General features: G+C 40.3%; 1 protein-coding gene across 1 annotated transcript in view; it reads left to right on the top strand.

Moving 5' to 3' along the window:
* The window catches only part of SHISAL1 (shisa like 1), a 256,452-nt gene extending 252,737 nt beyond the window's left edge, over positions 1 to 3,715 (top strand). The window contains exon 5 of the mRNA XM_044277852.1: positions 2,956 to 3,715. Within this exon, the coding sequence (XP_044133787.1) occupies position 2,956 (1 nt within the window). The 3' untranslated portion in view covers positions 2,957 to 3,715. The remainder of the gene's footprint in view (positions 1 to 2,955) is intronic.
* The last annotated feature ends 11,448 nt before the right edge of the window (positions 3,716 to 15,163 follow it).

The following is a 15,163-nucleotide window of genomic DNA, read 5'->3' as shown; positions in this document are numbered from 1 at the left end:
CCTTAAGCCAAGCGACGGCACGTTCATTGATCACGTGGCCTAGGCACTGAATGGGGCTGAAAACTGAATGGGGCTGAGCTGAGATACCAAGCACAGACATTAAACAATGTACAGTGCTGTGCTTGGTGAACACGGAGAAGGACATGATACTCACAGGTGCTCTGGTGCGTTCTCAAACACATGATCGGCGGGGATTCTGAGTGTCAGACTCCCACTGATCAGACACTCGGAAAAACCCTTTTAAGTTTGATAAAATCAGAAAAATATTTTAAAAAAATTTAAAAGTTACATTTTTCTGATTTAACCTTCTATAAAGCAATTATTTCACAGGTATGTACTGGGAACTGAACCGTGTACCTTCAGCATAGGAAATAGCAGCTCTTACCCACAACTGTATAGAAAGGCTGTGAAGCAAGTGTAGGATTTTCTGTGCCTAAATAGTATTACTGTTGTCTTCACAGACATCATATTAAATAAATAGTGATACTATTTAGTATCTGCTAGGAACAAAGAATTCTATTCAAACTTCTGTGTATTTCTATATAGTAGTGGGTAAGGCTTTTGCCTATTGTACAGAATGTCTGAGGATTGATTCCCAGTACATACCTATGAAAGTATTATTTTATTAAAAGTTATGAAAGAAGAATAGAGCTTTTATTTTCCTGTTTTAACTTAAAAGTAAATTTTTTTTAATGCTACTAGAAAAAAATTATATAGAATAATATAGTAAAAACCATTACAATTCACAGGTTTTTGTAACATACTTACTATTAAATATCACAAAACAATATGTGGCATCTTTGTAATCCTAATAACCCTTACAATATGGTGAACGCATTATTTATGGTGAAAGGTAAACAGTGTAAATAAAAATGTTATGGCGATGAATGTGAGACGGGCTGGGGGAATGGAGGGTTCCACGTGGTTTGCCTTTATGGGGCCCTGAAATTTCTGATAGCAGCCCTGAATAGGCGCTATGGGTTGTTGCTTCTACCCTTATACAGTGTATAAATGGTCAAGTCACCGCTTTGGCGTGCATTAAGAGCAATTTGCCACAAATAAAGATGCAGGTTACACAAACATTAACCACAATTTTTATTTAGCATTTTATCAGAATACATGAAGATTTTCTCTCAGTGCTGATAAAAATTCTGACATTTATGTTTTCACATTCTGAACTCGGTCTCTTGCTTGGCATAAAACAGAATATTAAATGACTTCGGAGAGAAGAGGCAGCGGCTTTTAAGTCACAAAAATGTAAATAAAAAGAGGAATAATAGAAAACTATTTCACCACCAAGAGAAGATTTTACATAATGCAGAGGACATAACTTTTACAGAAATCCTATTTACTTGTAAATCATTTAGGTCATAAAGAACTAATGAATGTTGTGCTACACAGCTAGCCTATTGCAGAAGACATGTGGGTTGGGGGGGTGGGTTAGTGTATTGATAGTTGTATAATTATCTTTAAAAAAAAGACCAATGTTTTATAAAATGAATAATAATAAGCTGGGTATACAGCTCTCATATAGACCTGTGTCTCTGTGGTGACAGACAAAAAAACAAACCATTTGTAGTCTGATTTTGCATTCATGTGTTAATGTGTCCGTACACATGAGATTAAAGTCAGCCACAAATGCCAATGTCAGCCATTCTGTCTGACTGTTGTTTGAAAAACACAAGTGCAGACTCTTAATCACGATGGCCAACGGCAGACTCTTGTCTGCCAAAAATGTAATCTGTGATGGGTGAACCTAGTCCGGTGGTTCCAAAGCAACCAAATGGATCCAACCGGACGTGATTAAAAAATACAGAAAACACTATAAGAGGCGCCATTCCCAAGAGTATGGAGGAGATTGGTATGGTGGGTAGTGCCCCCTTGAACCGGAGGATGGTAGTACAATAGAATACTCTCCTATAAGGAGATTCGTGTTTCTGAGGGTTAGAGTACTCACGTCACAGGGGGTCCAGATCAATGCAGTTTATTGCAATAAACTGCATTGATCAGAAGCCTTGTCGTTGGCTGCCATCAATTGATACCATCTGACATGAGATCCCAGCCAGGGGGGCAGTCAGTCACAGGTGTCTTGAGATTTATCCTGTGACTACCCCACTTGTGAAGTGAGTACTCTAACCCTCAGACACACGAATCTCCTTATAGGAGAGTATTTTATTGTACTACCATCCTCCGGTTCAAGGGGGTACTACCCACCATACCTATCTCCTCCATACTCTTGGGAGTGGCGCCTATTATAGTGTTTTCTGTTTTTTGAATCACGTCCGGTTGGATCCATTTGGTTGCTTTGGAACCACCAGACTAGGTTCACCCATCACTGGCATTTGTTTATTGGGATTGAAAAATATTTTTTTCACCTCCCTATAACACTTGTGCTGCCTTCCCTAAATAGTTACTGAACAGAACTTAGATCATGGTGCTATTTCATATTATATATTATAATTTATACTTCTTCTATCTACACCAGGCATGTCCAAACTGCGGCCCTCCAGCTGTTGCAAAACTACAACTCCCAGCATGCCTGAATAGCTTACAGCTATTAGGGCATGCTGGGAGTTGTAGTTTTGCAACAGCTGGAGGGCCGCAGTTTGGACATGCCTGATCTACACTAACATCTTCTCCATCCCTTTGGCGCCTTTTCCCCAGGATCTATAGCCCTGGTGGAACCACTCAACCGATTTTTTCTTTTCTCCTATTGCAAAAATGTAATCTGCCATGCTGAAAAACTGTGGCCATTCATCAGCCGAAACTGCATGTTGATGGGAAGATCAGCTGAATTTCAGTATTTGAATTTAACTCATTTTTCTTTAAAAAGACCTGGTTTGTTCACCAGTCGCTTGCTCCTCATCCAATAACCTTGCATAAACTACATGGAACATTGATAGTCTGCAAATGTCAGTCATAAAGCGTCTAATGACTTTTTGATTTTTCTTACAGAATAACTATAGTGCCTAAAGATGGGAGAAGATTATCACCCAGATAGAAGCCTGAGTCTGAAATGCCAATCAAGACAGAAGAAGGAATGAAGGAAAATGACAGTTATGGAATTTTTACAAAAGGGGGTTGGCAGAAAAGACTCTCACAGTAATCGGGATGTACTTTCTAACTGTTTGTAAGCAATATTTTTAGCGTGAGAAGATTATTTTTGAATTGGACTGTCAATAAGGAGTAGATGGACTATGTAGCTTGCCCTCAAGGTCATACATGTAGTAGACAGGAAACAATGGCATCATTCGATACAGCAATGGCAGGCAGTGGTTAGTCTGCCGTATTTGTTCATATGTTGTCAAGTACTTAGTCTAAATGTCAGGCTAACAGGTAGGAGCTGGCCACAGTTGACTACCAAAAAGAGTATGTTGTATGAGAGAATATAAAGAACCACCTAGTGTAAATTATAAGGGTTTTACAGAGCACATACTTCTAAGACCACTTATCATATCCTTATAATCTACAATAGAGGGCCTGTCCTTTTTATAATACCTAAGTGTTCCAAATAAGTACAGATGCACTTATCACAGGTCATTCATGATGGCATCTCAACGTGCTGTGTAGACCAATATTATTTACAGGAAGTTCTATGTAGAGTGACGTCAATTGTGTATTATGATTCGTTAACTTTAGATGAACTCCTGTAGGAGAGATGCTTTTCCACTTTCATTACACATGATTAATGACAATAAATACTATCAGGATTGAATATATATATGTTTTTTCTGACTTTTAACTGGTGGGCATGGTTTACGGTACAGAGCATAACCAAGCTGTGCTTTTCAAGGCTGTAATTATAGATGATGCAGAGATAGAAATTGCACCTGGGCTGTGATGCCGGGGGGAGGGGGGCATATGTCCCTCTACCACATTGTATCATAAAGGGAAGATTTCTCATACCCAGAAACCTTTGGGAGAGATATGGTTATTCATAGACACATACATGATTCCATTAGTCCAGGAACCAACTGCAGAAAAAAACATCAGCTCTGAACTACAGATAAAACCATAAGCTCTAATGCCAATAAAATAGGAAATTTCACCGTAAGATGTCTTTTAACATGCCACCAAATTGTCAGAAGATAATGCCCGGCTTAGTAAACCTTTTGAGATTTTTGGTGTAGTTAAAATGTTTTCAAGCCACCAAAGATCTTTCTGTACCAGGTTAGAAAATCAATGAAGGTACAATTATAAATTCATCATCATGCCATCTGATAAAAGTTTGAAGCTACTTGCAAGGAAAGACAAAAATTGAAGCATTAATAAAGGCAAAAGAGTACAATCAATGCTGGCAATGAGCATGAAAAGAGGTTATATGGCCACCTTTAGTGGTAAGTAGGCCAACTTAGTGAGCTTTGAAAAAAGCATGGTATATCTTGAAGACAGGGAGTGGTTTGGGTAAGCAGTGGTAGAAATACCAAAATAGATGGTATATACAGTATATTAAAATAAGTCTTTACAGGTAAACTGATTCTTGACCCGGCCTGTCCTTCATACAGTCCTGATCAAAAGTTTAAGACCACTTGAAAAATGGCAAAAAAAATCATATTTAGCATGGCTGGATCTTAACAAAGTTCCAAGTAGAGCTTCAACATGCAACAAGAAGAAATGGGAGTGAGACAAAACATGTTTTGAGCATTCAATTTAATGAAAACAAAGAATAAACTGAACCAGGCTGTTTTTCAGCTGATCAAAAGTTTAGGACCACACCTCCAAAAAAAATCCTAAAAAAACAGAAATCCAACTTCCAAACATGAACTCAGTAATGAGTATCTCTGCAGTTATTAATTTTATAAACTTTCCTTGCCATCCATCCCCAAAGGTTCTCAGTTGGATTTAGATCAGGGGAACACGCAGGATGGGCCAAAAGAGTGATGTTATTCTCCTGGAAGAAGTCGCTTGTCCTGCGGGCATTGTGTACTTTAGCGTTGTCCTGTTGAAAAACCCAGTCGTTACCACACAGACGAGGGCCCTCAGTCATGAGGAATACTCTCTGCAACATCTTACTGAAGGAAAAAGCACCCCAGACCATTATGGCGCCCCTCCACTGTGGCACGTAGAAAACATCTCAGGTGGGATCTGCTTGTCATGCCAGTAACGTTGGAAACCATCAGGACCATCAAGGTTAAATTTTTTCTCATCAGAGAATAAAACTTTCTTCCACCTTTGAATGTCCCATGTTTGGTGCTCTCTTGCAAAGTCCAAACGAGCAGTTCTGTGGAGTTCAAGGAGACAAGGTTTTTGAAGACATTTTTTGTTTTTGAAGCCCTTCAGTCTCAGATGCCGTCTGATGGTTATGGGTCTGCAGTCAGCACCAGCAAGGGCCTTAATTTGGGTCGAGGATCGTCCAGTGTCTTGACGGACAGCCAATTGGATCCCCCGGTTCAGTGCTGATGAAATTTGTTTGGGTCTTCCACTTGACTTTTTTGTTTCATAACCCTCAGGATCATTTAAGAAATTCCAAATTACTGTCTTACTGCGTCCCACCTCAGCAGCCATGGCGCGCTGTGAGAGACCCTGCTTATGCAGTTCAACAACCCGACCACGTTCAAAAAGGGAGAGTTTTTTTGCCTTTGCCATCACAACGTGTGACTGCCTGACGGAAAATGACAATGAATCCACATCTTTGCACAGATTTGGCCTTTTAAAGGCATGTGGTCCTAAAATTTGGATCAGCCGAAAAACAGCCTGTTTCAGTTTAATCGTTATTTTCAATTAATTGAATGCTCAAAAAATGTTTTGTCTCACTCTCATTTCTTCTTGTTGCATGTTGAAGCTCTACTTGGAACCTTGTTAAGATCCAACAATGCAAAATATGATTTTTTGCCATTTTTCAAGTGGTCTTAAACTTTTGATCAGGACTGTACTTTCTAGTACAGTATGCTGCTTTATTTTTGTGCAGCTGCCATGAGATGTAGTAGAATAAGACCATGGTGAATAGAAGAACATATGCCACTTTTTCCACACTTGGCCTATAATCTATTTTTAGTGCCACTTGATTATTTGAGGGAGTACCAGGGGTAGCTTATTCATAGAGCACAGGTTGCATGTGCCCTAAAACCCTCACCCTCTTGGGACCATCTCATCTCTGTGTGCAGTCTAGTTCCCAGAGAAAATCGGGTTCCTACCAACATTTAACCAGACATACAGTGTACTATGTTAGCTTCATGATAGCTCTAGAATAGTTTGGCAGTAGAAACTGGACAGGGACAAAAAGTGGATGGGTGGCAAAGTGACCAAAGAAAACTCTAAATAGTTGAAAATGTAAACACTCCTTCTCCCAAGCATCTCCTAGTGTTTAACCCCTTAGTAAACTGTCTGTTTTGGCCTAAGCAGATTTTAAAATTTTTCCATTGTTGCATTCCAAGAGTTATAACTTTTTTATTTTTGCAATCAAGGCTGTTAGAGCAGGAGCTCCAATTCTCTGCTGCACAGGGGACCTGTGCCGCCATAAAAAGGCGTATTGGTGGTCACTAAGGGGTTAAGACACCTTCAGGGTTTTTCCACTACTGGAGTACAGTGATGCTGGTTATTTGAACATGGATGGAAAAGTATAGGATTCCCTTGCTGGACTCAAAAAATCTGCTCAATTTCATATTTCTGCTCATATTATACACTGTACAAAACCACAAGTGCCCTGACTCTATCTATCTACCTATTTATCTGTCTATTTATCTATCTGCTAAATAAAGAGAAAGGCAGGTATTATTTGTTGTAAATGTTTATTACATTTTTTTGTAATATTTTTTTCATTTTTCTAAACCTAATTACAATGCTCGTTTCGGGTGTATTTAGCTCATAGAGGGGACACCCTGTTTGTTACCTGAGGGGTCAGCTTTCTGTGCTGAAAGGCTGCAGAATTGCACAAAACAATATGGGCCCTGGTGATAACACTGATTCAGCACCAGGGCACCAAAATATGTATGTGGCATCCCTCACTTTTGACTTTAGAAGTCCCAGTTAAATTGCCATTTTGCCCGTGTCATAATCTGGTCTTGTCCAGATGAAAAGACAAGCTCTATATTTGGGGGAGGGGGGAATTCCCACTGGATGCACATTGAGAAATCATACACTGTGGAATATTGCCCAAAAAGATTTTTTTTAAATGGTGTTTACCATTTCGTCCTCTGATTCTTTCAAATATTGCAAGTAAAATATACTATAAATTACTAGAATCTGTTTGGTTACTGTAGGACCTCTACTCTTCTTCATTTGTAAAATTTTTAGAAAATATTTCCAGATTGTTATTTTTATTCTGAAACAACAATAAAAACAATATTCCAAGTCTTCTTCTAGCCACTTACAATCACGAAACATGCTTGGAAAATATCCTTATGTTTTATTGCATTTTGGTCTGGAAAATACCGTATAATTTAACAAGTCTCTGACGGCTTCAGCTAACCTCATAAACAGAGAAGTTCTTTGGCTTGTCAAGTGACTCACACAAAGTCAAATATGAAAAATAACTATATACTGTGTTATTGCTGAGAATCAACATAAAAGGAATAAATGACCGATAGTAAGGTGTATTAAACTGTACATTCTTGGTATTAACAGTAATATTTTATATTATTTCAATTATTGTTGTCAAACAGGTTGGCCACTTTGGACCATTCTCATTTGTTAGAAGGGCCCTCAGTTCTAAGCTAATTACAAGGTGGTGGAACCACTTAGGAACAACGGGGATCTCCAGGAGAAGCCTCCAGAAAGTTGAAAAGGGGTTGGAGAGTAGTAGCTGCATATACTGTATGCTGGTAGCAGAGCATGCATGCAGCCTTTGATAAGCATTATTAAACTATCGGCACTGTTGTCCAAAAGTTAAATAATAATGGTTCATGTTTACATGCCGGCGCTGCGCTGGGGACATGACCACTAAAGGAGGATTTCATTCATCAACGGCCTCCTTTTATTTACACTGAGGACTAACAAGGGGGAGGCTGCTGATGCATTTTCACATAAAACTATTTTCTCTTCCGACAGGGAAAGTGTCTATGTGAAAGAAAAATAGATACTCACTATAGATGAGTGAAGTTTTGAAAAATTTGATTCAGCTAATTCGCCGAAGTTCACCAAGAAATGTGACTTATTCTGAATCAAGCAGACACCCAGCACTAATGTCTGCAACCGGAGGCAATGCTGGTCGCAGACTTTTAACCCTTCAGATGCCATGGTTATGCAGGTGTGCTCTGGCTTTCCCCGGCAGGAATCTGGGGAGCCGGAGCGTGTATGCAGCAGCCCATGTCCTATTGTGTGATGGTACCAGAGAAAGTACATAGCTTTGAGGTAGGAAAACCTTCCTCAAAGCAATAAAATTTAGAGATCCACAACAGGGATGGCCATAATCCCATGCGGATCCCTCCCTACTATGAACCTAGTGATTTTTTGCTATTAAAATTATTAAAATAAGACCAGATGGCCAAACATGATGGATGGATCAAACATGTGCACTGCTGCAGCCATTCACTAGCCTCAGTGGTGATGTGTCTCCCATTGGTATGCGACCTCTGAGCCTCTGTGGACCGGCTTCTGGGAAGCAGAAGTTGTGATGACGGGAGCCTCGATGCTGGAGTAGAGAGGCATTTAGGTGTTGATACTGTACAGATTTGTTCTTATAAGTGCCAAATACAGTACTTAAAGGGAACCTGTCACCTCAAAAACGCATATAAAACGGCCAGCATTTCCTCATAGTAGCCCCAGTCTGTTAATAATCATATGTTTGATCCTTTAGTCTGATGCTCCATATATCTATAAAGAATAAGTCAAGGCAACTGGACGTACTGTAGATTTCTTGAAAACGTTTCACTCGTTCTTCCAACAAGCTTTCTCAATTCTGACCTATTGTACAAAAATTCTGGGAATAAATATGTAACTGAATCCACATCTGGTAATTATACCCAGCATTGGGTCAAAGGTGTTGATTCCATTATCCTTAATTGGAGTCAGTAGGTGATAAAGACTTCCCAGAAAAAGGTGTCAAGACAGCATTGTATGTGGCAGACAATAGATGTCTAACCCCCCCCCCCCCCACCTTTATTCAAGCTTGGCTTCTCCATTTTTATGTAGATGGCCTCCTTCACGCCTCGTTTGTACCAATCGGCCTCCTTATCCAAAACACGTACTTGACTGTCTTCAAAGGTGTGACCTGTTCCTTTTAGATGTAAGTACACGGCTGAATCTTGACCAGAGGTTTTGGCTCTTCTATGCTGAGCTATACGCTGATGTAGTTGTTGTTTTGTTTTGCCGATATACAGTTCTGAGCCAAGCTTGAATAGAGGTGGGGGGGGTTTAGACATCTATTGTCTGCCACATACAATGCTGTCTTGACACCTTTTTCTGGGAAGTCTTTATCACCTACTGACTCCAATCAGGATAATGGAATCAACACCTTTGACCCAATGCTGGGTCTAATTACCAGATGTGGATTCAGTTACATATTTATTCCCAGAATTTTAGTACAATCACTCAGAATTGAGAAAGCTCGTTGGAAGAACGAGTGAAACGTTTTCAAGAAATCTACAGTACGCCCAGTTGCCTTGACTTATTCTTTACAGATATATACCATGACCTGGATAAATGAGAACCTTCACAGACTGATGCTCCATAGTTTCAAAAAACAATGTTTTAAGTGCCATCAGCGCTATCTTGCTGTTCAGCTTGAAGTCAAGCAGGCAGCGGCTTCGTTGCTTCAAGTCAAGGTAAGCACGCCGCCTAACCGTCCCCTCTCTTGTTAGATTGACAGCCTGCAGTGCGGCCGGGATCGCATAAGTCTCGCCCATGCGCAGTGCGCCGCTGGAACCTGGCTAACAGCGGCAGCCGGTGACAGGAATGCACCTTACCAAGGAGCTCACCGCGCATGGGCGAGATTTATGCGATCCTGGACGCACTGCAGGCTGTCATTCTAACAAGAGAGGGGACGGTTAGGAGGCGTGCTTACCTTGACTTGAAGCGAGGAAGTCGCTGCCCCCTTGACTTCAAGCTGAATGGCAAGATAGCGCTGATGGCGCTTAAAACATCGAGGTGACAGATTCCCTTTAAAGGGGTTTTCTGGGAGTAAGATATTGATGACTTCTCCTTAGGATAGGTCATCAATATTAAATCAGCAGGGATCTAACCCCTGGAACCCCATACCCCCTATCCCCAAGCAGCTGCTTGAAGAGGCTGAGGTGCTTCAATTTGACTGCAATATTGTTAGCAAACGGGCAGGTGTAGAACTTGTCCAAGGGTCATGAAAAGGGGGAAATATTACAGTAGGTCCGTATAACCACTACAATATGGGGCCCTCTGTTTTACATATGTATTCCACTGTTTACAGGTTTATTCTTCTTTTTGAATCCTACTTTGTCTGAACCTCGCGTTTTCATTTACGGTGTCCTTGCAAATCAAAAAGTAATAAGAAGCTGACAAATGATGAAGAAAAGAACAAGTAAAAAGAAGGAATTTATCAATGTCCGTTTTTGTTCTTGGCCCAAAAAAAATCAAGCTCGAAAAAGCTTACCTACTATATGAGAAAACACATCTATTGCCTGCTATGTATGATTAACAGGCGCCACTTTAAAGGAGAGAAATTCTTTTATTCCAAATCCAACATTACAGCATGTGCTCTGTAAAGGCAGAACACAGAGCCAGGAAAATGAGTTTCCATAAATGCAGGATTTTAACAATATTTATATATTTTTATTGGTTGGAGATGGCATGTGTGCGAGGTGTCAATGCCATATACTGTAGCAGAGAGATCGTTTGGTGGGGAATTGGCTATCCTCAGGCATACCATAGTAGCAAACCATGGGGCCTGAACCTGCCAGAACAACTGCATCGTTAACAAATGAGGAGGTGGGAAAATGTCCCAAAGGTCATGAAAAGAATGCAGACACAAGGTTCTACTGTTCTAGGTGACAAAAACACCCATAGGCCCCTTCTCTGCTATGTGCTGTGTAGAAGAAGCCTCCCTAATGTTTTGCCTGCAAAAGGAGATGAGAAATTCCCATTAATGAGGCTCCAACTCTATCAGCATACCAAAAATACTATAGAAAGAGAGGGAGCCCAAATCTATTTGGTTCTACTTCTGAGAACCTGTGCAAGGCTCCCCTCTCATGGCCCAAGCTTCACTGAAGAAGGGGGCAAAACCAGAAAGAACCCAGCACCATAATGCTATGGGCTAACCTCTTTTCTATTTTCACTACTGATTAGTTATACAAAACCTATGTACACAATTATGTACACAAACACATACCATGCAGTCCTAGGTTAAGAATCTATGTATTTGCCAATATTGCCTTTTTTTGGGGATTGTCTCTTGAACCAAACTGCAAAAGCGGTAGAGTGTTAAAAAACTGCATCAAATGTGTGTTTCCTAGAAGATAGGGGCAAAGCTTACAAATGTATCATTTCAAATGTTGTTTATGGGATATAGAAGAAAGAAAAAGGTAAACAGTACCAAAAAAAAAGTGCAATCTACTGGAGTAGTAGTAGTAATAGTTGGAGTAGTAGTAGTCATAATACATTGCAGTAACATAAACTAGGCAAACAGCTGCATCTAGAAGCAATATTGACACATATTCCTTAGGAAAAGCAATACATGTGAAGAAATGATGAGTTTCCCTGAAGTTCTTTGGCGCCATCTTATTTTTATATGGAATAAATCCGCTTATCTACAAAAAGGCCATGTAATTCCTTCTTAAAACGGCAACTTGCCTAGCACTTCCTGCCAGGTTATGGGATTATCTGCCAGGATTAGACAGATTTGCATAAATATTTCAACAATTATATTAACATACTGTACATTCGCTTCAAACCAAAGTATACGCAGCCATGTTCTTGCCTTCATAGTGGGATACAGATGTGCACCCCCACACGCACCCTTTGGACTGCACTATAATCATCTGTGCATCTGTTTTATCAATGGGACGGGATAACTGGCTTTCCTTCATTGAATGTTATCAATAATGTTTTTGTGCAATGTCACCAATAAAAGATCTTGAAAATATAAAGGGACTGAAATACAAAACTTTTTTGTACAAATGGTATAGACAACCATGTCTGCCAGTAGTCTGTAACAAGACTTCAACCTAAGTCTATGGTAAAGCAGCCTTCTGCCATGACTCAAGGAAGCCATATAAAATGCCTCCAAAAATCTCTGCACAAATAATAGGAAGTTAAGTGGAGAATTTATCATATCCCCATGTCATCCAAATTTCTTTTTAATCACAAATGGCATTTTTATGCCACCGTCATCAGGTTTCCAAAAATGGGGTTTAGTGAGGGCGGGGTGTGGCTGTGGCCATTGGTCCCTTCAGAAAATGGCGTAATTTACGGCAGTTCCAAGTAACCATAGAACTCATATACTGGTCTTGATCAATCAGGGCCTACGAGTTTATTGAGTGGGGTCCCTGTTCAGGATTTTCCTCTATTACAAGAGTGGAAAGCAGCTACAAAGAGCATTTCTCACTTGGAGGACCCAATGTCTCCCTGCAGTATACAGGCCATTGCCCAAATATTTAAATGATAGCTGTGTGATACTGTAATTTCCCTGTGGTGGCACTGCGGGAGAATTGAGCACTTGCTACTGGCTTCCCCCACTAAAAACTGCTAATTGCTGGTGACCTTGTGATCAGGTTATTATTTGGGGATCCTTCTGACAAACTCCAGGACCTCTGTTTTCATGATTGCTGGACCCTCAAAAATCATACATCACTAGGAGTAATTTCATATACCTGGGCTTGTCAATTACTTTATAGGACATATTCACACAGTGGAAAAACACACAGTTGTGGAATTTTCTCCTGCCTGAACATGCCTGTGACGTATAAAACATTTCTTAAAGGGGTTGTGCAACATGATAGGTCATCAAAATAAGCTGGTTGAAGATACCTTGAGGCTTGTGCAAGTGTGGTGGCCTCTTCATTATCTACCTGCACATGGTGCACATTGTAGTGGTGGTGAAGTGTAATTATATCTTCCTCTTCCGTTCACTTGATTAGTACTAACAGCTGTAATTACACTGCATCGCCACTACAATCAAGATGATGTGCAGGAAAACATTGAAGAGGATGCAGCACTTGTGCAAGCACTGCAGCCTCTTCAGGCGGAGGTTCCGGGAGTCAGCCCCCACTAATCTGACATTGATGACCTATCCTGAGGATAGGTCATCGATATCCTGACACTGCACAGCCCCTTTAATATACCTTTCAAGGGTTGGAATTCATTTGTTGATAGATGTAAGATGTAGCAACCAATCACAGCACAACTATTATTTCTTATAGTGCTCTTGAAAAATTAAAGCTGCTCTGTGATTGGTTGATTTGGCCAACAAAGCCAGTTTTACTTTTTTCACAGTTTTCATAACTCTGTCCATAGAGTTAAGTTATAAAATTTTGGCTGCCTGAAGCTGTTACATAGAAGCCTCATTCAATGTAGTAAAAAAAAGAAAACTACACAGCAAGCTCCCTCTAGTGGTGGCTTCAAGAAGCCAGCATTTTATCATTTAACTCTATGACTTCCATTAAACTGCGATACAAAGTCAGAAAGGTTGTGTGTCTTGAAGCCGACCTTTATTTTTTGACTTGATAGTGATAACCTATATAATTCTAGCTGTCTGCAGCCACCACTAGGTGGAGCTTAATGCGACCAAATATATAAAGCTACTATTATATAACATTGTATCAATGAACTGTTATGTCACAGCAAGTAGTAAGAGCAGCTCAGTGCTAGGCACCCTCCAACATACCTTTCTCTGTGGTAGGTCTGCCATTCAGATTCTCAGCTTTTTCCCTGTCTTATAATCCTCCTCAGACTCAATTAGTTTTATCCAAATCTTTTTTTATCTCTTTTGAGAACTAATGAGCAGACGGTTATTTTATCCCTGACAAGTTGATAATGTTTTTTTTGCATTTGCTGTTGCATATTCATAGTTTGTCACTTTAGATATAAGTTCAAAAAACCTACTTCTTTCCCTCTGAAGACACATTAATACATTTTCATAGCTATTTATAAAAGTGACAATGTGTGCAGACTTAAATAAAAAAAAATTCAACCTACACTGTTCCAGAGCTAAAAAATAAAAATATTTATGTCTTTCCCAAACTGGGCACACAATAATTTTTCTAGATTGTATTTTCAGCCCTCACATTTCTCTTTACAGTAAGGGCACATTTACATTTGTGCTAGTTGTTTCCATTGTTCTGCTCAATTATAGGAGCTTCCCAAACTGAGGCACCAACACAGATGTGAACATTCCCTAAGAAATCATGTTCCAAAAACTATGGGGGTAATTTATTAAACAGAAGTACACCTAAATTAGGCGATTTCTCCCCGCTCATGCTAGGTCCCAAAAAAATGGGCGTGGCTTGGGTGGGGAAGGGGACGGGCTGGCAGGCCCATCTCATTTACCATTTTTACGCCTGTTTTAGGCAAAAATCTGTAACAAGGCCTCCCAACTACCGGTGCCTCTACATGCAGCGAATCCACCGCCAGTGCAGGGCTTTATTAAGAACGGTGTCTAAAATGACGGTCTTAATGAATGTGCCCCTAAATCTTCAGTACAAAGACGTTCAAAACTTATTTAAAAAATAAACCTTCATTAAAGAGATGTGAACCCCATAAGTCTACCAGCAGTGCAACATTAAACTCCTAGGCCGAAATTCCAAAATCGGTGACAAGGTCTCCCAACTACTATGTGCAGTTATGTGACTGCTGCCCATGCACCCCATGTGACTACCTATGTCCCTGGAGTCAACCAGAAAACATACTGAAACAACTAGGCCCCTGTTAGAACCCTCAGGGTCAGTTTCCATGTGCTAATACATAGAGCAACGATCATGAATGGACTGTTCATTCTGGATCCTTGTCAGCTTGTTAAAGGAGTTGTCAGAGACCTTAGTAGTGCATAGGCATAGTAAACATTAAAAAGATTAGGTTGGAGTGTCACACCACTGTACTGGTGGTGTGACATGCTGTCTATATGCATGTGCAACGCACTAGCAACGGCCATAGGGTCCCTTTAAGCTGAGATAATTGTTTGTTTTTCGTCAAGCCAGTTGCAGTGAAGCAACAAGGGCACTGGGCCCCTTTTAGTGATACTGCGGTAGCTGGTACCCAGGTGTAGGAATGCCAGAATGGTGGGCCTAAATTCCCCTTAATGTTGGTGCATGTGTCACGGTGC

The sequence above is a fragment of the Bufo gargarizans genome, chromosome 2 (assembly GCF_014858855.1).
Source record: "Bufo gargarizans isolate SCDJY-AF-19 chromosome 2, ASM1485885v1, whole genome shotgun sequence".
NCBI classification, from domain to species: Eukaryota; Metazoa; Chordata; class Amphibia; order Anura; family Bufonidae; genus Bufo; species Bufo gargarizans.
This window is presented reverse-complemented; position numbering and strand designations above follow the sequence as displayed.